The 24,876-nt window shown below is 35.3% G+C and overlaps 1 protein-coding gene across 1 annotated transcript in view; it reads left to right on the top strand.

The window, feature by feature from the left end:
* Chd1 (chromodomain-helicase-DNA-binding protein 1) overlaps positions 1–24,876 on the top strand; it is a 95,784-nt gene that overhangs the window by 15,673 nt on the left and 55,235 nt on the right. The window contains exons 2-12 of the mRNA XM_089247456.1: positions 2,365–2,639; positions 8,961–9,114; positions 9,267–9,350; positions 10,975–11,027; positions 12,087–12,332; positions 13,998–14,131; positions 15,925–16,141; positions 16,806–16,906; positions 17,806–17,987; positions 21,287–21,414; positions 24,459–24,675. Of these exons, the coding sequence (XP_089103582.1) occupies positions 2,365–2,639; positions 8,961–9,114; positions 9,267–9,350; positions 10,975–11,027; positions 12,087–12,332; positions 13,998–14,131; positions 15,925–16,141; positions 16,806–16,906; positions 17,806–17,987; positions 21,287–21,414; positions 24,459–24,675 (1,791 nt within the window). The remainder of the gene's footprint in view (positions 1–2,364; positions 2,640–8,960; positions 9,115–9,266; positions 9,351–10,974; positions 11,028–12,086; positions 12,333–13,997; positions 14,132–15,924; positions 16,142–16,805; positions 16,907–17,805; positions 17,988–21,286; positions 21,415–24,458; positions 24,676–24,876) is intronic.

Genomic DNA, 24,876 nt, shown 5'->3' with positions numbered 1-24,876 from the left:
GACGATCTTGCCCAGGCTTTCTCTCTCGATGGATCTGGTATCCTGGAACTGTTTCCATAAGTTACACACGACGTTGGGCGTTAAATTGAACTCTCTACAAATCTGGACTTGAGATTGGCCTACTTCTAGCCTCCCCACAATTCGCCACCTCATTCCATCATCTAAACGTTGGTGGTTACTCATTTTTACTGTTACAATTTGAAATTAACCGATTGCTGCAAAATAACACCAAGAAATTCGCCGAGGTGTGCTAGCGAACGAAATGCGTCTTAACTTACACGCGCTTATAAAGCCTGTTTCTCTACTGGCTCCGCCTACACACACGTGTACGCTTACGTATTTGATGTACAATATTTACATTTTTGTCTAGAAGCAGTGGTTTTACATTCAGTTTAGTTCTTTTCATGAAATTCGATAAAATATGCAAATTCTTTTAATTTATTTCCCCAGTGTATATATATATATATATATATATTTCAAAGGACAATACCTCCCACAGAGCTGTAATTATCTCTGATTAGTTTGAGGACATGATTCAGAGTTTCAATTACTTCAATGCGCTCCCTCCCACCTTCGGTCATCTGATCTCATTAGTGGGATGAGGTTGAAAGGTCTGTTAAAAGCTCCGAAACACCACCTTCTAATCTGAGGGGATTTAGAGCTGCCATTTCATTAGCATGGGCTAATATTCTTCCTCAATGGTTTCAGCAACTTGTAGAGTCCATGCCTAAAAGAATATCTGCTGTCATCAAAGCTAGAGAAGGTCCCACACTATATTAATGGTGAGTAGCAGGGTGGTGGTAATTTTTTGGCCACTGAGTGTACTTCAACACATTTAATTGAAGGAAAAAGAAATGACAAAATACTACTGAAATCGTCACAAAGAATCCTTCTCTCCCCTTTCCCCGATGCTTCTTTGGCACATCCTGCTCTTTTCATTATATAACCTCTGACAATAAAGTTCGGTGAATGAAGTCAGAACGGCCGATCTGGCAACACTGGCGAAGCAAAACGCTGCACATGCGTAACGGCAGGTGTTGACCATCTGCCGCCACCGTTGTTCAGTTGAGCGTCGTTTGTGTTCCGTGAAAGACTTGTTTTACAAAGTGCATGTTTAGTGTGTTGGTTCTTAACTGAGAACAGGATGAGTCACCAAATTTCTTGAACTGTATTGTCACTGAGGATGAGTCCTGGTGTCTCAGGTACGACCCTGAAACGAAACAGCAAAGCATGGAATGGCATTCTCCTGCATCACCTCGTCGGAAAAAAGTCAGAGCAGAAAAATCATGCATCAAAACGATGCTAATCACCTTTTTTGATAGTCAAAGCATTATCCACACGGAATTTCTACCTGAGGGAATGACAATGAATGCTGCAAGGTACATTGAAATTTGACCCGTTTCATGAAACGTCTACGCAGGGTACGACCTCAGTACGCTTAACAAGGTTCATGGTTTCTTGTTCACGACAAAGCTCGCCCTCACACAGCCAATATCGTCAAACAGTTCCTGGCAAAAAAGGAAGTGGTGCAAATTGAACATCCACCATACTCGCCAAATCTCAATCCTCCAGACTTCTTCCTATTCCCACGACTCAAACTCGCTTTAAAAGGAAAGTGATTTGACGATATTCTTGACATCCAACAAAACGTGACAAGGCTTTTGAACTCCATGCCAAAAGAAGACTTCTTGCAAAGTTTCCAGGACGTGTATAGGAGATCTCAGCGGTGCATAGTAATAGGAGATGACTATTTCGAAGGACAGTAAGGTAACTTTCGTTAACATTTCATCTACGTTAATGTTACAGGATTATTCACCGAACTTTATTGTCGGAAGTTGTAAGTCTATAAAACAAAATTTTATGCTTTTGGTTATTCACAGATTTTCTGTATTCTGTATTTTCCTCTTGGAGCGTAACCCCTGTAAATACCGAGGGGTGAATGTCGTAACTTGTGCCAATGTAAAATATTTTGGTCATTTCGTCAATAATCTTACACATTGAATCCTCTGTTTTTGAGGATTGCTGTGATCATAGCTTGACACATTCCAGATCTCCATGGTGACTAGAAAATCTACATTTGCGCCTAAAATTTCCTGTATGGGATTGCTAAATTAGAATCTAGGATGGTAAAAAAAATTTTGATTTCTCTAAATTTCCTTGTTAGGGTCATCAAGTCCCAGAAAAAGGAAGAAAACATTATTTATAGGGTGGTTTTTCTTGATAAAAAGACCATGTCCTGGGTGCCTAAATATATATTTTTTTTCATTTGTCAGGCCCCATGGTTCTGGTAGTAATTCATGGTCAACTGTGTCAATCTTCTCTGATATAACCATGAATAACCATGGAAATATTTTCATTACACAGGGCAAGAGCAGTTCTGATGTGGAGATGGACAGCGAGGATCATCCACACAATACCAGTCATTCGGGTGATTCATCTCCAGCTCATTCTGGCAGTGAATCAAGCTCGGATTCTAGCAGTTCATCTAGTTCGAGCTCAGCAAAATCAAAGTCCAGTTCCAGAAAATCTCGGTCTTCTTCAAGGAAATCTTCTGCATCAGAAGGAGAGAAATCAGACTCTGATGCTAGATCCAGAAGTGAATCTCGATCTCCTAGCCAATCCTCTGGAACATCCGAAAGGCAATTTATCTATTTGTTTTTTTACAGCTTTATTTTTAGTCAACTAAGAAACAAACAGAAAACAATCAGATCAATTTCACTTTTGCAGTTTAAGGATTTTTAAGAATTTACTCCAATTAGCTCTGATGTGCCAGTTATCGGTTGGCAATGTTGTTCATTTTGTGTTATTTTTCATGTCTTTGGATGTCATATTTCATTTTTTCAACATTTGTCAGAAATGTGAATGCTCAAAGAAAAACTATAGAAAGTTATCTCATTAGGAATATTATATTATTAGTAAATTTTTTGATGAATCAGACCTTTTCCCATTTAACTCTTTGACAGTTTTTTTTTTCTTTCTCAAAGGGGACTCGTCCAAGTTTTGACTACTTTTTTTTTCTTCTCTCCCTCATTCAACTTAGACTTGTTTTTCAGGTTTCCGCCTGTGATGAGATCTTTTTTCTTCCTCACCCCCCCCCCCCCCCAAAGCAGAATGTTTAGCACTGTTCTGCGACGAGATCTCAGCGGACGAAATGTTCTGTGGTAAAAATCCCCATACATGTAATAGTGTATTTTTGCACATTTTCTTAAAATTCTTCCAAATTGTTCTGCAGTAGCACTAATTTTTCTGCGACGTATGTCGCAGATTTTGGGACATTCTGCTTTGGGGCCTCACACTTCACAAATCCAGGGCTCCCACTTGTCTTAGGGCATTTTACCAAAAGTAGGAAAACTACTTTTCTCCTACTTTTTCTATTTTTTTCACCAAATCCTATTAACAAAATTTGTGTAATTGGTTTTAATTAAGGAGGGAACATCAATATATATTGCCAAATAATACAAATGTGGTAGATTGCAATCAATTTGACTTATTCTGCCAAAGCAGAAATGGTATCATTTTTCAGGCTATTTGGGAGGGAAGGGTGTATGTGCATAATACATACATATATCATAGCTGCCAAGTCTCCCGAATTTTCCGGGAATCTCCCGAATTCTAGCTTCATCCCTCAACCTCCCGAAAAGTTCTTAAATCTCCCGAATTTTTACGAAAATCACAAAAAATCCCTAATTGTCCGTAAAATCTCTCTACTTCATTTAAAGAAATCCCCGCTTATGAAAACAATCCCTAAGGAATTTCTTATGGGGCATGAAGCCTCTTTCTTTTTCTTCTTTCGAAATTATGTCAAACGTCGTAAATGGAGAAATTCCCTTTTTAAGGAAGTTTTAAAAACCTTCTGAGATGGTAACTAGAAAGTTGTTTGGCTTATCGTGCAGGGAAATGGCTTAGCAGCCAATAGTCCTGGATAATAATTGAAGATTATAGTGACGCGCATATGGTCAAAATTTCTTTTGTTGAAGTTACGTACGTGCGATATAACAAAACATGAATACTGATAAGCAAAAACACATTTAATCAGTTTTAAAGATACTTATTCCAATGAATTTCCTTTCATCAAACGTTCCAGAAAAGGGCAGATTTTTCCTTTTTGTACAAGTTGTGTTACAGACATAAACATCGGTCATGGAAAGACTGCCATCATCACTCACGTGAAATGGGGGGGAAAAAAAACATCAAGCAAGTGTCACAAAAAGTCAGTGTTCTTCAAAAATTGACGCTTTTTTCAGTTTATCTTCCGATGATTTTGGGGTCATTCGCGCAGAATGTTTGTCCACAGCGTTTCTGATTGAACACAACATTTTTTTTTTAAATCAGTATTTTGAAGTTTTGGCCTCCAATTTCACTTGGTTTTTGCGTAGGGATTTCATTCCCAAGAGTTCCATGTGAGCAAAATCCCTATTTTAATTTGACTTCAGTTTTTCAGTAGGGATTTTATTCCCTACACTTTAACTTTTATGTGTGGGAAATCCCTAATTTAATTTGGAAAAATCCCTTTTGTATTTATTAGGGAGTGGTTTTAGCATAAAATACGGGTTCGCGCGAAAATCTCCCGAATTTTCATTTTCAAAAGTTGGCAGCTATGATGTATAATTAATAAACCATTTGGTTTATTATTTTTTGCTTAGTTTGAGGGTTCAAAAACTTGTTTTGAGTAGTCATTAAAAACTTGTCTGGAGGGAAAAGTAATTTTGTATTCACTGCTTCATGCTCTTGGACTAGAGTAGACTAGAGTAATTAGCATCATTGTAGACTAATTAACATTCATTCATCATTTAAAATTATGGTGCACATTTTATGTACAGGTGAAACAATAGTTTGCATAACAAGGCAGTTTAATACATAGGCCTACTCTAGGTTTGGTGATTCCGATGCTACCCAGTAGCTTTGTCTTCTGTATTATCTGGCATCCAGAGGCATAAACAATATTTACAAAATGCTCAGCAAAAAACTAGAAATTAAAGTGCTTCATTTGTCAAAAACGATGGCACTGGCATTGAACAGTAAAATTTGAACATATCTCTTTAAAAAAAAGATGGACAATGCAGTAAAACCATCCGGTTCACCTTGACTTATTCCAGCATTCGAAATCATTGGTGGTCCACTGGTCGAAGACCTCTGGTTAAACAATCGGACCACAGAGAAAAAAAATTTTGGTGGTCCACAGGACCTGTAGTAAAAATCTTTGCAGCGCGCTGTGATACATTGATTTAGGATGAATCTCCTATGGGAGAATCACTGTTCTGCAGTGGGTTTTTTATGGATTTTTGCAACCCCTGGTATATCACTCATCGAAGTGCTAATATATTTGGTGAAATTTATTATTTTAGAACAGATTTCTTTTAGTATAGACTAGTCATGATGTCTGCAGACCAGTAGGTTCTAGTATTCACTGGTCTGTGGGACTAGTGACTTTTATTTTTCAATTCTAACACTTCTTATTCACATTGGAACTTATAATTTACTTATTTTGCACTCTGCTTTTGAAAGTAGTCTTGAAAGAGTGTCATTCTTAAAAAACCTACGTCTTCATAATTTGATGTGCATTGTTGAAGAGGATTGATGGTTTTGATTGTGGAGGACTCCAAAAAAGAATATAATATGTATTCTCTGAAGAGAGACAGAAAAAAACGTGGCAGACAATCTGTGGTTGCTAATGCATTGGTTTGCCAAAAATTGCTTGCGATACCGAATCATTTCTGTCATTTTGCTTTGGCTCGAGTCAGTCTTATAAAATTCTAAAATAGTACTATGATTTAAAAATAAAAAATTTTAATAAAAATTTTGCGGGATTTTTTTTGTATTATGCTATGATTATATTTTCTAAGGGTCTATCCCTCCTTATTAATTTTCTAAACCCTCTCCTACCTTGTCCTACTCTTTAGTTCTGTTTTTTCTAATTGTTTGAGTGGGAGTCCCGCAAATCCAAAACATATCCATAGTCTCCATCTGGGGAAAAAAGTTATAGGTGAGATCCACTCTAATCCCTAAATAAATACAGTAATTTTCAAGTAAATAAGTCGCTGTTATGTATAATTAATTGTCCTCACTAAGGTAAATCGAGGGACCCGGGTTCGACTCCCGGTAGAGGCAGAGATAAGTTTTTGCCGCTGTGGTGGTCGAGTGCTTATAGTGACGGACTCGCGATGCGAGGATCCGGGTTCGAACCCCACAGTGGTGGTCGGCTGAAGTTGGTTTTCTGTGGTTCCCAACTTCAAGGCGCAAATGCGAGCCGATCTCCCCGTTAAAAAAGTCTCGCCACAGAGAGCAACAGTCCTACAACGATAAATCATTCAATCATAACACTTCACTCATAATTAGAAAAACTGGTGGCAGATGGCAGCACTACACATAACAAGCATTACAGAGAAACAAAAAAACTTCACGTCAGGTTTCACTACACGTACACGCACATTAACGATTCGTTGGGGGTTTCCGCGGGGGGGCGGGTGTGGTGTAGCAGTAGTAGGTAGGGCCTCCAAAAAATGGCTCGGGGATCCATGATGTTCTTAAGTCAGCCACCTCGTTGGGCAATTTGCCTGTTGTGGCGTTGTATTTGTATTGTATTGTATTGTATTGTATTAAATAGCATAAAAAGATTTCCTAGAAAAACGACTACCACACCACACATGTCCATATTCCTCTGTGAAATTTCTAACGAATTGGTACATGTTTGGATGTGCATGTCTGTGTTGTGAACCTAACGTGAAGCTTGTTTCTGTGTAATGTTTGTTATAGTCCTGCCATCTACCATATATTTTTCAAACTAGGAGTGAGTTGTAATGTTTGAAGATTTTATCGTTGTAGGCCTGTTGCTCTCTGCGGTGAAGCTTGTTAATGGGGAGATTGGCTTGCATTTGCACCTCAAAGTTCGGAACCACCACTGCTGAGACGGGTGCGGTTCAAAAAGCTGCAGGTCACCCATAATTTTCATTTAAGAACTGAAGAAAACACTGGCATCCAAATAAAGTTAATAATAATGTGATCTTCATGTATTCCTAAGAGATCCAGCATGATCTGTCTAGGAAATTTGTTAGTGTTAGTACACATTTATGCCCAAAACTGGGATTCAAACCCTGACCTGCACAGGTTAGTATGCTAGCCATGTGACTGTCAGGTGGCAGTGGGTGGCATACATTAAATGTGTAGTGTGCATTTAAATTAGCTTAAAATTTTCTAACATTGCTGATTAATATTGCTAGACATTATTCTGGAATATTTTTTTTTTTCAACTGGGTCAAAATTTAAATACATACAAAAATAAATGTTCATAAAAATTTATTGAAATCCCTTGGAGTTAGAATATCTGAAAATAAAGTAATTGGATTGGCAGCAGCTTTGAATTATTTACAAAAGCTAAAAAAAAGTTATCTTTTAAAGCTACATAAGGCATGGTTTTATGATGGGAAATAACAGCATCTAAATATTGTTAAAGGGACGAGAACAATAATGCTAATTTTCACAGCAAGTTTATTATGAGCATTTTAAGTTACAAAATGCCACCTCTGAAGTAAATTTTTTTTGCTCCTCCAAGATTCATAGCTGATCATTCATATTGGGTCATTCTCTTCAAATAGGATAAAAGATGGGGAAAAAATTATCAAAAATAAATGTCAATCAACAAATCCAAAAAAGTTCTTAGGAACACTTTTTACCTGCTGATAAATAAAATATAGCCAGCAGCGCAAAATTTATTTGAAATAATGGTGAAAAAAAAATGTTTCACCATATTAACAGATGAGCAAATCTGAGGCGTTTTGCCCATTTTACCACTAGTTTAATATTTGTGTGACATAATTTTTTTTTTTTTTTGTCAATGTTATGGGTCATAAGATTTCTAATTTGTCTCTGTTTTGCTAAAGCACAAGAGGTGTTCTCTTAAAATAAAACCTTTTAGATGAAACATCACTGCAGTTCAATGTTGCAAGACTTCCCCCCCCCCCCACCCTTAACTTATGATAAAGCCTTCCTTTTGGTTACCTAATGTCAGGAAAAAGACATTTTCACATGTTTTGCAACATTGATAAAAAAACTAAGCATGTTGAAACCATGTGCTTTTCTGAAATAATAGGTCTCTGAAATGAAGTGGTAAAGTGAAAATAACTTTCAAGTATATATTTCTCACGAGGAAAGTAGATTGGAGTAGGACATTTAATAAAAACACGTTTTTTTTCCTCAATAAATCTAATTTGTGAATTAATTTACAATTCTAATTTGTTTAAAAGGAGATTCAAGTGATGACTTCATTTTTCTTGACCTTCTCAACATAAAATTTGATAGGTGGCAATTGGTGTTGTAGGACTGTTTTTCAAATGTCAGGAATGGGAGAAAAAAACTGGGGAAAATTTTCATTTCGCCATAAACTATTGATAAAAACATTTACAATTATAAAAAAGATAAAATATGAAAGTATACTGGTCCTAGAAACATATTCAAAAAAATATTTATTTTTGTTTCAGAATAGAAAAAGTTATTTTAAAATTTGTAAAATGGACTGGAGACAGCGAGGAAAGAAGGTCATTTCCTTAACAAATGAAATTTGTTCAAGCAAATTAAAAAATATATTGACAGAAAAAGGAAAAACAGTGGCGTCTTTTCAGAAACTTGGATATAAATACAGTCGAATACCGTTATAGCAAAAATCTCGTTTTAACGAACACTTTTCTAATCACCCAAATAAGTTTACATAAGAACAATGCGAGGTAACCTGGAATTCCTTTATAACAAAATCTCGTTTTAACGAAGTGATTCCTCCGGTCTCTTAGCATTCATTATAACAAGATTCGACTGTAGAAAATGACGAAGAAAAAAAAAAGTTCTTCATCAGATATATTTAATGTAAACTGCTGGGGACACAATTTAGGCAAATTTTATGAGAATCACCCATATGTTATTTTTGTTAATGACAAGTAAAGTTAACTTGGAATAAATTTCATTTCACCCAGGGTTAGCTTCAAACATTCAAGAAAAAGCAGTGATGCAGAATCTGCTCAAAGTGATGCTGAATCAGACCGGAGAAGCGAATCAGAAACGGGTTCTTCACCTCATAGATCAGGAACAACGTCCAAAGGAAAGAAAGGATTAGATGGTTTAAAAGAGGTAAGGGGTTTTTTTTTTAGGATTGTAGCAAGCTGCAATATTTTTTTTCATTGCACTTTATTTTGGAAATTGAAAGAAAGGTCTCTAGTGTAATAGAGGAAATTTAGTTTTATGCAAGTTTGTATCTTAAACATGTTTTTGCCCTTTTCTAGCTGTGGGAAGAAAATCCTGAAGAATTTGGTATCAGGCGATCTGGCCGATCACGGAAGGAACCAGAAAGATATAACATAGGAGAGGTAATTAATTTCTCCTAATCTTAATGTGTATTATTAAATGTGTAATAATTTATTGTTTGTCGTGTCATTTACTTTGATGTGTGTTAACTCAAACTTTCCCTTGTGATAAAATATTTAGAAAATCATTTACTCAAAATCCTATTCTAACATGCTTAACATTGACAGGGTTTGATTGTGTTATAAAATTCCGGAATCTGATTATACAAGTACATGCAATCTTTAAAAATAAAATGAAGATGAGGGTGTTTATCAGCTTCATCTGTTAGTACAAAATACATCTTTCTAACATATACAGAATATATATATATAATAATATGAACACCTGTGAAAAAAACAACACTCGAGGGAACCTGTCGTATACTCTCGCCCTCTAGTGTGGAAGAGTGCCACTTAGCGGGCGAGAATGTGCACACACCAGTCTAGTCATAGCAGTGATAGCATTTGGATGTGATGTATATTGGGGCGTTAAAACTTTGTTATGGCTGACCCCACAGATTTTGAAAAAGGCACGATTGTTGGAGCCCGTCTTGCTGGGGCCACAGTAACGAAAACGGCCACCCTTGTTGGTGTCGGGAGAGGTGCAGTGTCGATGGTAATGACAGCCTATAGAAAACAGAGAAAGACATCATCTGCCAAGCATGCAGATGATGTCATCTTCAACTTTTGGCCATAACAGTGGCCAAAAGTTGAAGATGACTGATAGAGACAGAACGGTTTTGAAGCGGATTGTGGCCAGAAAGCACAAGACAACAGCATCCCAGATAGCATCTGAGATGAACACACCTCTACAGGAAGGTGTATCAACAAAAACTATCTGCTGTGAACTGTATGCAGCAAACATACACGGTAGAGCGGCTATTCCAAAACCATTGGTGACACCATGCAATGCCTTGAAATGACGAACATGGCGTCACGAATATAAGAATTGTACACAACAACAATGGGAGAATGTCATCTGGTCAGACGAATTGTCATTCACATTATTCCAGACTAACGGACGTGTTTATGTTTGGAGAACGCCAGCACAAGCCTCTGATGTTGACTGCCTTCTTCTTAATGCAAAAGGAGGGCCAACAGTCTATTAATAAAGATTTTGTCTCATTTCGCAGGTGTTCATATTTTGTCCAACCCCTGTATTTAATATTCAAATGACATGTTAACCAAGCATTATAGACTGACATTTATCTCGTCTCTTGATCAGTGATTTAACAATTCATATGCTATAGTTTGCTTGCGAATTTCCCGACCAGTTTCCCTTTCTCCACTAAATATTTGGTATATTTTTCATATTTTTTAATAATTTTCTAATTATGTATTTAAATATTTTTCATGTTATTCTGATTCCCTCTTTTTTTTATTTTATTTTAAATAACGTGATCCTCACACATTTCCCAAGGGAACAGCATAATCTGTCCGGGGAATTTGTCAGTGTTAGTAGACATCAATGCCCTAACCGGAATTCAAGCGCTGACCTACACAGTCTGAGGCTAGCTCCCTAACCACTCGACTGTCAGGCGGCAATATATATTTGTAATGCATTGATGCAGCTTTTACTTGTAAACTCTTTGATTTTTTTCACATAATCCAGTTTGACTAGCATTTTTGCAATTTTTTTTCCTATTAGGACTCAGAAGGCAGTGAGAGTAAAAAAAGTAAAAGAACAAGACGGAGAAAAGAGTAAGAAAGATAATATTCATTCTAGAATGTTGAAGTCTATGTATAATCATCCATTTATATTTCAGTAATTGTAATATATACTGTTGTTTAAAAGTTTTTAAAAATATGTTAGAAATCTGGCTCTGAAAATGTCATGATTTTAAAGACAGTGACAGGACCTTGATTAAAACCATCACAGTTTGAGCATGAGATTTTCTCCAAGTTGAACATTTGTAATATTTATGTTCCCCAAACATGCCAAGTTTGTCATTGATTTGGTGAGATTTACAGAGAAATGTTACACCGATTATTTACAGGTGAAAGACATAATAAATGATAAATAATTACTATTTACATAATTTCCATAATACTGCACCCTCCTATAAAAGTTATTCATCCCGATAATTCAGTCCTTAAGTGTCCCTTATTGTGTTGCCTGAAATTATGGCTAATTTTATCTTTTCCTGTCTCGAAGCTAGATGCTGGCTGTTTACTAGTAAATATTCTTTTCCATCAGTTCCCGCCTGCTGAGATGTATAAATTTTATTTTCAATATGCTTTCTTGATATCTTTGAGAAATGTGTTAGGTTTGGTTTTCCATCAGTTTTTCCACTACAAAAGTACTTGAGCCAAATAGCTTTATGTAATCCAGAACCCACTTTTGCTAACTTGAATCTATGCAGAATTTGACTATCCCTTGACTTGTCCTTGTCTTTGTGGAACTTGTCAATACCTTTGTATTTTATTTTGATTTGAAGAGCAAAAATAGATTCTTTAGAGCCTTAGAGCCAGCTTTGAACACACACGCATGCATGCACACAAGTCCATTGCAGAGTGTTGGCAACTGTTTTTTTAATAGTAGAAAAAGTGTATCGTATTAGTGTGGGGGGGACGACGACGTGGTATATGTAATCTGTGAATGCAGACCCCTGGAATACCAAGGGCGAACTTATGTTATAAATAATAAAGTTTTATTGTAACTAGAATCACATAAAAGGCATAGAAGCAAGAATTATACATTACTCCAAGTGTAATTTTATACAATAATAAATATATATGTGTATCTCATTTGATCTACAGTTCTCAAGAATGGAATAACTCGGATAGTGATAGTGAAAGTGATGCAAGCTTTAAAGCCAGAAAAAAACCACCTCCTCGAACCAGGGCTATTGTGAACCAAAAACCGAAACCAAAAGCTGCACCCAGTAAAAAAGCCAAACCATTGCATAGGAAAAGTAGATTATCTTCAGACTCTGATGAATCGTATTACTCTAATAGTGATGATGAGAAAAAGGTGACCTTGAGACAAACAAGAAAGAAAGTGAGGTAAGTTGTTAGCAAAATACAGTAGGTTTTCCCAAATTCATAATCCAAACACTTTGGCCTTTTTTTTTTTTAACTGGAGAGATCATGATGTTTTTCTTTACCCAAATTCCATTTTAGAATTTTCTAATACATCTGTCATTTTATTTCTTTTTTTGTACATTTGTTGGTGTTCACTGCAATTTTTGGGCTTCTGGGAAACGATGATCAGGGTATGTACCTTCACAGAAAAGTCACAAAGTCATGGAATAAGAAAAAGGTCACAAAATTTGACTAAAGGTCACAGATTTTCTTATGATTTTCCAAAGATTTTCTATTTTCCCCTTAAATCTAGGCTCTGGAGAAGCTGTGGAATTCAATATTTTTTTCTTCTCTTAGCACAATGGCAACTCTCTTCAACACAATGGCATCAGACTCGTTCGCTTTGTGTTGCGATGCAACATTTAGGCTGAATTGAAAAGAATACCAGTGTTTCTGAAAGTGTGCATTGGAGCTCCTAAGAACGTTGTAGAGAGCTGAAAATATTGATTTGTGCACCTATTTACATTTAGTAAATAAAAAAAATTAGGGGGCGCATTCATTATTGCTGGGTGCACAATGATGATTGTAATTCATATATGCACATATACATTAGATCAGAGTCAACTCCACCTTTGTTGCTGGGGGCATTGCTCCATATCTCCGCCCATGGTTGGAGGGGTTGTTCTCCCCCCATCGTGGTGAAGCTCAACATTCAGCACTACTGAGAGGCTTCATGCCAATGTTGGCATGTCTGTATGTGTGTATATGCATTGACATCTTCAAATAATTGATTTTTTTATCAAATGTTTTTATTTTGTAAATTCATTCATGTTCTTCCTTTCATTAAGACCCCCTATTTTATTAACCCAAACCTCCTAGGTAGTTGTTGCCCACAGTTTGGGAACCAGTGATATAAGAAAGTCCAGCATGGTTCATTTTATCGAATGAGAAAATGTCACAGAATTTTGCTTTTGGTTTCACCTTGAATGATGGCATTTGTGTGTCGCAATGAATGTGATTAGTCAGAAAGTCAGCTTTGATGAAACAATTTGTTTTCATTTCCGTACTGTACAGTTAAACTTAATTTTTTGGAACTTTCCAGCGCTCTATTTTTTTCTGGTGTTATCTAAGTGAAGTTTTGAACCCGGTGAAAACATTGAGTGATGTGGTAGGTGCAAGATGCAAAGGATGTGTTATGAACATGTGAGAAAGTTGAGGTCAAAATGCTTTGCACTAGTACAAATATTATGTGAAGAACAGGAAATCTAAAAATCTACAGTTTACACGATCTTCAGAAACAAAAGGTGTTATATATCTAGCAATGATTACAAAAAATGTCAATGAATAAGTAATTTTTTTTCTATAGATAACTAGTAATGGTCTATGAATAATAAATTTGATTCATTATCCGGAAGATTTCTTAATCTGGACCCACCTAGGTCCAGATTTGAAAGGTCCTATTGTATATTATTTTGATTTTTTTATATAGGCTGGGATTAAAATATAAATGCTTGATAACGCATATCGGTTAAGTTTGGCTGAATGTAACCAACATGCTTATTGGTTTTTTTTTCTTCTTCTTTTTTTCCAAGTTTTGTAAAAAATCTTTTAGATCTTGTGTAGCCTTAATTTTATTTTTCATTTCAGTTACAAGGAGCAAAGTGCTGATGAAACTGGGTCAGAAGATCTTATTGAAGTAGAATATGCTGAAAATCCTGTGGAAGAAGAAAATGCTGAAACTATAGAAAAAGTACTTGATCACAGAATTGGCAAAAAAGGAGGTAATGTGTGTTCCTACGTATAAAACAAAAATTTGGTAAAAATATTGAAAATAGTTTATTTACTTATTCCTTACTTTCCGCAAAGCAGAATATGTTGAAATCTGCTATGTACATCACAGTGCTACTGCAGATCAATCTGGAAGAATTTTAACAAAAAGTGTAGAAACAATAACATGGTGATTTTTACTACTACTACCTGACAATACATGCATCTCATACACATTCCTCTGCGGAATTCCTAATGAATTGATGAATGTGGGTGGTGATTTTTACTGCAGAACATTTCCAGTCAGCTAAGGGCTCATTGTACAACAGTGCAAAACATTTTGTTTTTGGGCTTACTTTGATGATCATAAATCTAGTATGGAATACAGTATATGTATGAATATATGCTTTTTACATACTATCACTGAGGTTTTGCTGAATTGGCTTTTTTGTTAAATAGGCCCAATTCATATTCATTTTAGCATTGTCTATCAGGTTTTCTTCGTGGATTCTTAGAACAAGATCAGCTAAAATTTTCTTTCAAGCAGCTTTTGGCTATTGAAGCAACATTAGTCATGAAGCAGATTGATTGGCATTCCTCCATACTCCCATGAAATATCTTTTTCCATTATAAATTTTCAATGTTTCATTAACACTCATCTGGCTTTATGTGGTGCTTTATCCATTGAACCAGAATATTTTTCATGTTGTTTTGGATGTTTGGAAATGGAATATGCTTTTGATTTTATATTTCAACACCATGTTCTACTGTGCAGCTGTTTAATTTTTCGGCCTGCTTATTCCAAACAAAACAACTAATCAATGAGTAACGCAAAGACACTCCACGATTCTACTGTTTCCAGTCTACTCATCAAAATTCCAATTAACTCTACATGAATGAATAGGCTTGGTACATGTATATTCTATCTGAGATTTTAGTAAAAATTCACACAATTGCAGAAGTAAAAGAAAGAATAAAACTCAAACTATTTGAACATGGTAAAATTCTAAAAGTCAGTGATTCCCTATCATGCTAATTTACTGCACATCAACTCCAGTCATATATCGCCATATAGCAATTTCCAACCAGTGGAGTTGGGAGGGAAATGGAAGCACAAATCTATTGGTGGTTACCCCAGCCTCGGTACCTAAAGAACTTGATTTGGACGTTCTATGCTCATTCGATCCCGTAGACCTCGGTGGTAACCTTCATAGTGGAAGACAAGCATCTTACCACTCGGCCACGAAACCATTGCTTGGCATCCTATCATGCTGGTCATTCTCAATTTTTACCATCATGTTTGTCTAATTCAGGTAATTGAATTTTCATTAGGAAATAATGCCTGGTTTTTGCAGGGCAGTGTTAGATAGCTCTGCTAATATACATATATTTGTAATATTCACAAATTTTGTTATGCTGGCAAGATGCTTTAGACAAGGAAACTTAGACACTTCAAATTTATTTCTCTATAACCTTTCATCTTGTAAAAGAATTTCTAATAAAGCCTGCAGTTTAGTCTTCAATTGTCCATTTAAAGAATCATCGTAAGAATATACCCTCCTGTGGGCGAGAAAGGTGTTCATCAAAAACGACTAGAGTTTGTGTGTTCTTTTTCCAAGGCCTGTATGTTTCCACTTGAATGTGACTTGAGGAAGGTATCGGGATCAAATCCTGTGTCTCAAGCAGAGTAGCTCGGATTCATTATTTATAATCAAATATGATTATGAGGAAAATTTTTGGTTTTACATGTCTGGTTGAAATATAATGAACTTGGTTTGATTTCTTTTGAAAAAAAAATTATTAATAGCAACTGGTGGAGCTACAACAGTTTACACAGTTGATGACTTTGGTGATCCGAATGATGAAAATGCAGCAGAAAAAGAACAGCAATATCTCATCAAATGGAAGGGATGGTCTTATTTGCATAATACGTGGGAATCTGAAGTGACACTGAAAGAACAGAAAGTGAATGGCTTGAAAAAATTGGAAAAGTACATAAAACTTCAAGATGAAATTAGACAATGGTAATGTTATTCTTATCAAAAAAATTGAAAGTACTCTTCAGTTGAATTATTAATTTTGTGACTTTTTCACATGAATGTAATTGGGAAAAAGAAAACAACATTTTATATTTCTTTCCCTATGCTGATACAAAATTTATCATTTGGTATTCACTGAGTTTCAATGTATGAAACTACTGTGATTAGAATATAACCTACGAAGAGTGCATATGCACCTCATCAACATTCCTCTTAATTGCACCAGTTCATAAGTTTTTAATGAATTGGTGCATGGGGGAAAGTTCTCTGTATGTGTTATATACCCCTGATTTGAAGATGATTAAGGAAATTAATTTTTTCTGAGGTAAACTTGGAAAGAAGTCATTTGTTTTCCACCGAGAATCAAAGCCATATCCTCTTGTCAACTAGGCAAGTGTGCTACCACATGCACCACTGGAGACACAGCCCTGCTTTCCTTATTCCACGCATTGTGGCATTAGGCACTGAAGTAGAGACATTAGTAGCCTCTTTAACTTCAGCAAATGGACCTCAGGTGGAGTGATAGATAGAGGGAGACAGTTGAATAGTTAACTAAAATTGAATCTAAAGTGTCAGTGACCTAGCATATTCTTGAAACAAGTATTTATAAAATATTTTTTCTACTTGTTTTCTCTTTCCTGATTTGTAGGAAGAGTGAAGCATCTCCTGAAGATGTAGAATTTTTTGAGTGTAAGCAGGAACTGGAACAAGAACTGAGGCAACATCATATGAACCTGGAAAGAATAATAGGTTTGTGGCAATCTTTTAAAATGTTGTAGACCGTTTTTTTTTTAAGGAGAAGCAAGCACATTGAGCAGGCTGTGTACGAGTATAAAAACATGCTTAACTCGTGACTGGTAAACAATGTGCTGATTAAGCTTTTTACAAGATTATTAATTAATAATTTTAATAAATTACTAATTACAATTAATTAATAGTGGCAAATAAGTTTGAGCAGCAGTTGTCTGACAAAATAAAAAAGCTTTACTTAAATACTTACAATTATTAATTTCTAAAATTAATTAATAAGCAGCATTCATTAGTAAATTTTCAATTGATTATAATTATTAATACAGTGAAACCTCGATATAATGATAATCTGTAGACCAAAAAAGAATATGGTTGAAGAGGAATTATGTCGTTATATTGAGAGGAATTAGTTTAACATTAGAGTTCAGACATTTCCAAATAAGACTTGAAAAAACATCATTGTAGAGGGATTTATTATATCAAGTATCGTTGTAGCAAGGTTTCACTGTTGTTGCCATAATAATGTAATAATATACATAAATATTTATTGATTATAATTATGGCATAAATATAATTATCAGGGACTAAAATAAGTCATAAGCCATCAGTTTGTGATGGTTGATTGATTAAAAATGGGTGTTGACTTGTTGAAAGTCAAAATGTGTAAACAAGTGCATTTCAGGCTTTTACTAACTCACTTTGGTTAAACCTAGGTCTTACCAGTAAAACCTAAAGTTTACCCGTCTTCGAGCTTTTACCGTAACACTTTGTAAAATTGTTTTGTGGGGGGAAAAGATTCAAAACATTATAGTAAAAAAAAAAATTGAAGAGTTTGATTTGAAAATTGCTAGTTTCGATAAAATTAACTGGTATTTTTTATTTCTTTATGAAATGTTTAGATCATGGGCCTTCGAAGAGTGGTGCTGGTAATGAAACTGAATATTTCTGCAAATGGGCTGGGCTTCCTTACTCAGAATGTACATGGGAAGAAGGTAGTGTTATCAGCAAAAAATTTCAACATGAAATTGATGACTACCATTCAAGAATAAAATCACAAAAAATTCCGAGTAAAGTATGCAAGGTATGTAAATTATTTTTTTACAAATCGTATTTGTAGGTTCCTATGCTTCCAGTTTACCCAGAAGCCTTCCAATTTTTTAGACTTATCAAAATCTTCCCATCTGGAAACCAGATTCTCTTGATTTTTTGTATCTTTGTAGGAAAATCTCTAAAAATCCTCAAATATGCTTTGCAGAAATTGAGAAATTGCCCAAAGAAAATCTCTCCGTTCATGCAATTTGAAAGTAAACATGTTTTCTTGAAAAAAATACAGAAAATTGTCAATTGTCATCAGATATTATACCAAAACTGATACTTTACTTATACCAAAACTGATAATGTTTCAACCATTGTTAAATTCTCCAAAAAATTGTGAATGATTCTGAATGAGTGCTACTGCAAATCAGGATGGATTAAAATATGTGAAATGTCATTATTATAGTCATAATAATCAGCTTGATTTCAGTAGAGAATAAAAATTCGAGTAGAAGTTTTGTTAAAAATACAAGAAAGAAATGGGACCATTTTTATTTAAAACTAGGTGATACCCGGCGACGTTGCCCGTCCCGTAAAAAATTTATATACGTATAGCTTATTAATTATTTCTTGATCAAAAAAATTTCTGCATCAAGTAAGAAAAAATTACTTTTATTTTTAAATATTTTAATTAAAAACTTGAGGCAATCGCTTGTGGATACGTAATATTTTTTGTTTTCCCATCTGGTGTGTAGATGTACAAATTTTTGGGATTACCGACACGCGAACAGGCGACGAAAAGCTGTCCGTGGGAAATACAGGGCTCAAGTAGGTTGATACCTGCCACTGCTAACGACTGGCCTTGCGCTTTGTTGATTGTCATGACAAAAGTTAAACGAATCAGGAACTGTAATAGCTTTAAAGTGAATGGCATTTCTTCAGTGATAATTGGGATGGGGACCATTCAAGTATTACGTAAGCAGATTTTCAGCCATTTTTGATCCCCTCTCTCCCCTTGTCAGCAAAAGTGACCAAAACACTGACCTTCCCCATGTCAGCAAAATTTTGTCAGCAGCTTAGAATATTTCATATCTTCAAAAGGGGTTGGTTGATGACGTAAGCAACCTTCAAACCCTCCTCCTCCTCTCAGAAAGCCACTCATGGTTTTGGTCATTTTGTTGAATGTTTGGGAAGACTTTGTCTGCAAGTTCTTGAACTGAGTTTAACAACTGGCAAAATCCATTTGGGAACGTAATCGGTCCAGTGCTTGGGTCTACTGGTTGGTCAACTGATGTGAAAATGATAGCAGTGCTGAGTCATTTTGCAGTTGAACTCGCACGTTGGTGGATAATGGTAATTTTTTAACTTCGTGCCAGAGTGCTAATGATTTGAGGCAAGCATTGAGTTCATCAGTTGGCGTTGAACATTTTTATTCCCAGTTTTGTCAGCGATGTCATACGTCCAGCTTGTGCAGTGAATATTATTCAAACGCCTTTTGAGCATTTTTTAAATTGAAACTATACCTATACGATGGGTGGTTGATGAGATAAAGGCCGCATTATCACTTACAGGATACCCTGCATATAGGCTAGCAGAAATACCCGGCTCTCTTCCAGGGGTTTTCTTCAATTACTGGGAGGATTGGAAAAGTGGCAAACCGTTATAAAGGAATAAACTGTTATAATAACAGAAGTAAAGGTCCGACAAACCATTGTAAAGGCATATATATTCCCGTCTGAAACGCATTGTTGGAAACCACGGTAACCAAAGTAAACGTTCCGAAAGTGGTTGTTGAGGCCCCAAAACCATTGTTGCCCGATAGTTTTTCGCCCATTTTGGGCATTTTCCCAGCTTGAACGAACTTTTAAAGTAGCCTACGGTTCAATCCCAGACCTGTTTGGTATATATGCAAAATCTGGCGACGATCTGTCTAAAACTGTAGATTTGTACAAAGAGCATACATACTTTCACATTTATATATAAGACTAGCTATAATACCCGGCGCTGCCCGGGTTTTCTTCCATGAGGCTGTTTGGATCACGTGATATCTCCCTCTTTCTTTGAGGGACATGCAAACTGTGTCTAAGTTAACCAATATGACGACTTCCTGAGCGACTTCATGAAATAAACAAATCTAGATTTAAAGAAACATAGAAACGAATATATATATTTTTTCCTTTTTTTAAGGGGCGCTAGGTATTTCGATTTCCCCCCCCCCCCCTCCTGAACTTTAATTTATCCATCTGCCTGTTTCAGCTTTCAAAAATGCTTAATTGAAGCTGTGAAATTTCTTCGATGTATTTTATGGGCCTATAATTAGTTTTAAAACATCCTAAACTATATGAATTTATGCAGTTGAATATTAATAGACAATACGGAGATATTATTTTTCATGCTTCAGAAGACATAAATAAATGGTTGAAATCAATGTTATTGCATGAATGTCTAACTCAAAAGTAGGTCCGGGACTAATTACTTCCTATTTAATCTCCTGGGCTTCGTATATGTCTAAGCGACCTCAATATTTCAAAAATTGAGAATTCAATACAATTTTTAAAATTATTGATGGGGCGGAAAATCCCACTAATTTCCGCATTTCTACAGTAAAATCGACAATTTTAGCACTGATTTCTATGAGGATCACCCTTTTCCTGACTTTCAAAGCAATGCTGATGATGATTATGACGTCTATTCAAAAAGCCTCATTACTGAGAGTATATTGAAAATGTGGCAAACCATTATAAAGGCATACACTGTTATACATATACTAACAGGATTAAAGAAGTGACAAACCGTTGTAAAGGCATATACACGTCTGAAACGCATTGCTAGGGAACCACGGTAACCAAAGTAAACGTTCGGAAAGTGATTGTTGAGGCCCAAAAACCATTGTTGCCGGACAGTTTTTTGGCCCATTTGGGGCATTTGCCCTGGTCTGACGAAATTTTAAAGTAGCCTATCGTTCAAGTCGGGTCCCATTTGGTATATATGCAAAATTTGGTGACGATCAATCTAAAATTGTAGATTTGTATAGAAAACACACACACACACGCAGAAAATCAATTTTATATATATAGATAAAGGGGCCAGGTGTGTTGCTAATTTTAAGGAATGGTTGCTATATTTTATATTTAATATCCCTCTATCATTTGTTTTTTAATTTTGTTAATACATTCAAAGCATTCAATTTATTTATGTGAGATTATTGTTATTATTATAAATTATTATTTAAATTTATTTGGATTCAGTAAGTTGAATTACATTGGACTTGTATCTAAATATTTTACGATAAATGCATATCCATTTTTTAAAAATTTGTTCTGTATATTTCTTGTTTATATTTAGGTTTTGAAATTCCGTCCAAAATTTATCCCTCTGAAGTCTCAACCAGATTATGTTGGTAACACCGAAACTCTAGTACTAAGAGATTATCAGCTGGATGGTCTTAATTGGCTATCACATTCCTGGTGCAAGTATGTATTTCATCACCCAATACCAGAATTATAAATTTTTTTATGCCAGTCTAAAAGCCTGTATACATGGGTTAAATAATGTCGTACTTAACTGAATTTTAAGTCGTCAAGTTCTTTAAAATGTATGTAGATGTTAAGGGCAGCTTACATAGATTTAGTTGGTATGTGATCAAGTGATTTAATGGCCAAGTAGAAAGTGGAACACGAACAGGTCTATTTTTCGAATAAGTAGGTACTATTTTCACCGATGGGCATAGCCTCATTTTATCCAATAAATTTTCATTACTTGATTACCTACATTGGGATAGATTTTAGAGCACTTGCCAAATTAAAATTTAGTTAACTGTTTAATCACTTAACTCATGTAATAAACTCATGTAAATGGACCTTAGTCATATCAGCCGCCTAGAAAGAGTCCGATTAGGAACTTTGGAGGGAAAGTATGTAGATAAAGAAAATTTCTCTCCTAATATCTTTAAATAATTTCATAAAAACATTTGTCATATTATTTTGTCAATCAATTGAAAATTCTCCCAAAAAAATAATAACTGGTGTGATAGTCTTGCCTTTCATTCTAAATTTCTCCTCTTTTTTTAAAAAAAAATATATTTGCTCAAATTTTATCAGATGAATTCATCACAACAGTCAAAACCAGTGTGTTCATAGATTCAGCGTAAAAGTTTTTTTAATATTGTCTACATTTCAATATTAATTTGTACAGTCATCCCTCTGTGTTCGTGGGGGTTATGTTCCGGGGTGACAGCGAATATAGAAAATCTACAAATAACCTGAACCCTAAAACCCCTAACCAGGCATCTAATTTTTACAGTACAGTAGACTCAATATCCGGCCGTGCTTTAATAATCCCATCCAGTATAATCCTGCTTTTACTTGCCGGTTATTTTGTTCTCTCGCCAGACCATTTTTTTTTTTGCAGGAAAAACATGCTCCACCAATATGTGAACAAGATAAAAAAACATGAAGACAAACAATGAGGAAGACAAATTAAAAAAAGCCATATGCTATGTGTGTGTGTGATCTCAAGGGACTATATATACTATATGCTCCCAATAAATATATTTTCTACGAGGGTTGTGGGCTCCTTGCGGATGTGAAGAAATAGAAAACGTCACCACATGTCTCTGCATGTGCCTGCTGTTTAGAGAAAACAATACAGAACAATATTCTGTACAAAAACAATCCAACGATGTTTGCTAAAAATATACCAAATTGAACTGACATTGACTTGACATACGGCAGATGTTTATGGACTGCTATAGCCCCTTTGTCAGTGGAGAAATGAAATGACTTGTAATAGCACAGGCGACTGGCTTAAATGAAAGCATGTGGTCGGATCGAAGCCTGCACGTGATGTGATGATGGAAGAGAGAAAGATAGTGATAATGATGAAACGATTATGATTGTGAGACAATGTATCGATGGTGGAGTGGTAGGAAGGGGTAAATTTAATTATTGAGACCATATTTTGGACAAAGATAAGGTGCTGAAAACATTGTTAACCAAAGAAGAGTTTATGTGAATGTGGAGCGCTTCCACGAAACATGGGTGGAGGGGTGAAGATCCTTTCTGAATGTCCTACCCTCCCTTCTGAATGTCAGAACCCTTCTGAAGTCTTAAGTGGTGATCACCTGTGCAATAACAGATCATTTTATTTTTCCAATGACAAAGGGGCTATAGTAGCCCAGAAACAGCTGTCTGGGGTGTTCAGTTTGGTATATTTTTAGCGAACATCGTTGGATTTTTTGCTTTGTACATTGTGCTAAAAAGGTAATTACATAATATTCTGTATTGTAACCCACCCATCGCATCTATAGTTTTTTTTCCCTTCGATTTGATTCTGAGTATCTTTTATTTATGATAATGTCTTGTCTGCATCTCTGTTGTCTCTCTTGTGTCTGCATGTCATTGCAGTCGAAAGAAATCATGAAACATTAAATCTTGTTAAAAAAAATAAGATTGTTATAAAGTTTGAGAAAGGCGGGAAGTTGATTGACCTTATCAAGCAATATGCCCCGTGTAACCCCAGTTTGTTTATTCCAATGAAATAATGCAGTTACCAAACCTAATTCAGATTTTTTTTTTTTTTGTTATGGAAGAAATGCACAAAATTCATTATGCGGACTCATTTCAGTAAATCTATAAAAATACAATATTCGAAATTCATATACAAAGTTCAGTTCGTTTGTGGCTTTATTTGGCATTTTGTTAATAAAAATTGCATGCAGGGGTTTAAATTATTTGAATGCATTTTTTCTTCAAAGACCTCTCAGTAATCTGGCATAATCCTGGTCTGATATGTGCCAGATTACAGAGAGTACTGTATCTGCTCTTTTTGTGTGGATGTAGTAGGGAAGGGGGGGGGGAGAGGTATAGTGATTCAATGCTATACTTTCTGGAATGAACAACATAATGTCTAGTAGTTGTTTCTTCTATAAATGATGGATCTAATTCATGGAAACAATCCATTGTCAATTCAAACTTAGAAAGCTGTGTTGCTCATAATGAACTAGCCTCCTAATTCTCAGGATTTATAGATGAAATAATGACGGCTATAGTATGTAAGTTATGGCAACACATAACTTGCATACTTTTTCTATCGCATCCTTAGAAAAACAGCATTTTCTACATGGGATCCAGGGCTCTATAATAGCGAGTGTAGCTACAGCAATGGCTGATCGAATTCATGATGTATCTGTAGATTCATTGACACCATAAAAATGGGAAAGTGCAAAAATGTGTTTTTCAGTTTTAGAAACATTTAAACAAGTCTCTTTAAATATTTTTAAAAGCACAAAAAATATTCTTAGGAGGGATTTTTTAAACGTTTCTTTAACAGGTATAATATATATTTTGTTCTAATACGAAGAATTATTATCTCAACAGTGTTTTCCAAAAAAACTGGAAAAGAGACAGCTAATACAAAAACCACAAATATGCAATCAGTGAATACCAAGGGTCAACTATACATTAGTGAATTTTTTTAATTTGCCATGTCTTGCCTGATTATTTCTCTGTTCCTGTAGGGAAAACAGTGTCATTCTTGCTGATGAAATGGGATTGGGAAAAACAATTCAAACAATCAGTTTTTTGAGTTATCTCTTCCACCATCATTCATTGTATGGTCCTTTTTTGCTTGTTGTGCCACTTTCTACGATGACATCCTGGCAAAGAGAATTCGAGCAGTGGGGTCCCGATTTGAATGTGGTTACATATGTTGGTGACATCTCCAGTCGAGAAATGGTAGGTGTGAATTTCTCAGTCGAGATTTTTTTCAATTACTCAAACGTAAAATGATTGTGTTTTTAGATGCATTCTTTTTTTAATTTTGAATCCTAAATCCATAGTTGTTTGACAAAATTTATTCTCCTCAATATTTTATTTTATATCTTTGATTAAAATGGAAATTCTTTTTTCCATTCAAATTGATTTGAATTTTTTTTT

This window comes from Pholcus phalangioides, unplaced genomic scaffold (genome assembly GCF_987345545.1).
Source record: "Pholcus phalangioides strain wild (caught in Gottingen) unplaced genomic scaffold, Ppha-v1.0 ptg000003l_1, whole genome shotgun sequence".
Classification (NCBI taxonomy): domain Eukaryota; kingdom Metazoa; phylum Arthropoda; class Arachnida; order Araneae; family Pholcidae; genus Pholcus; species Pholcus phalangioides.
The sequence above is the reverse complement of the archived record's forward strand: the minus strand, read 5'-3'. Positions and strand labels throughout refer to the sequence as shown.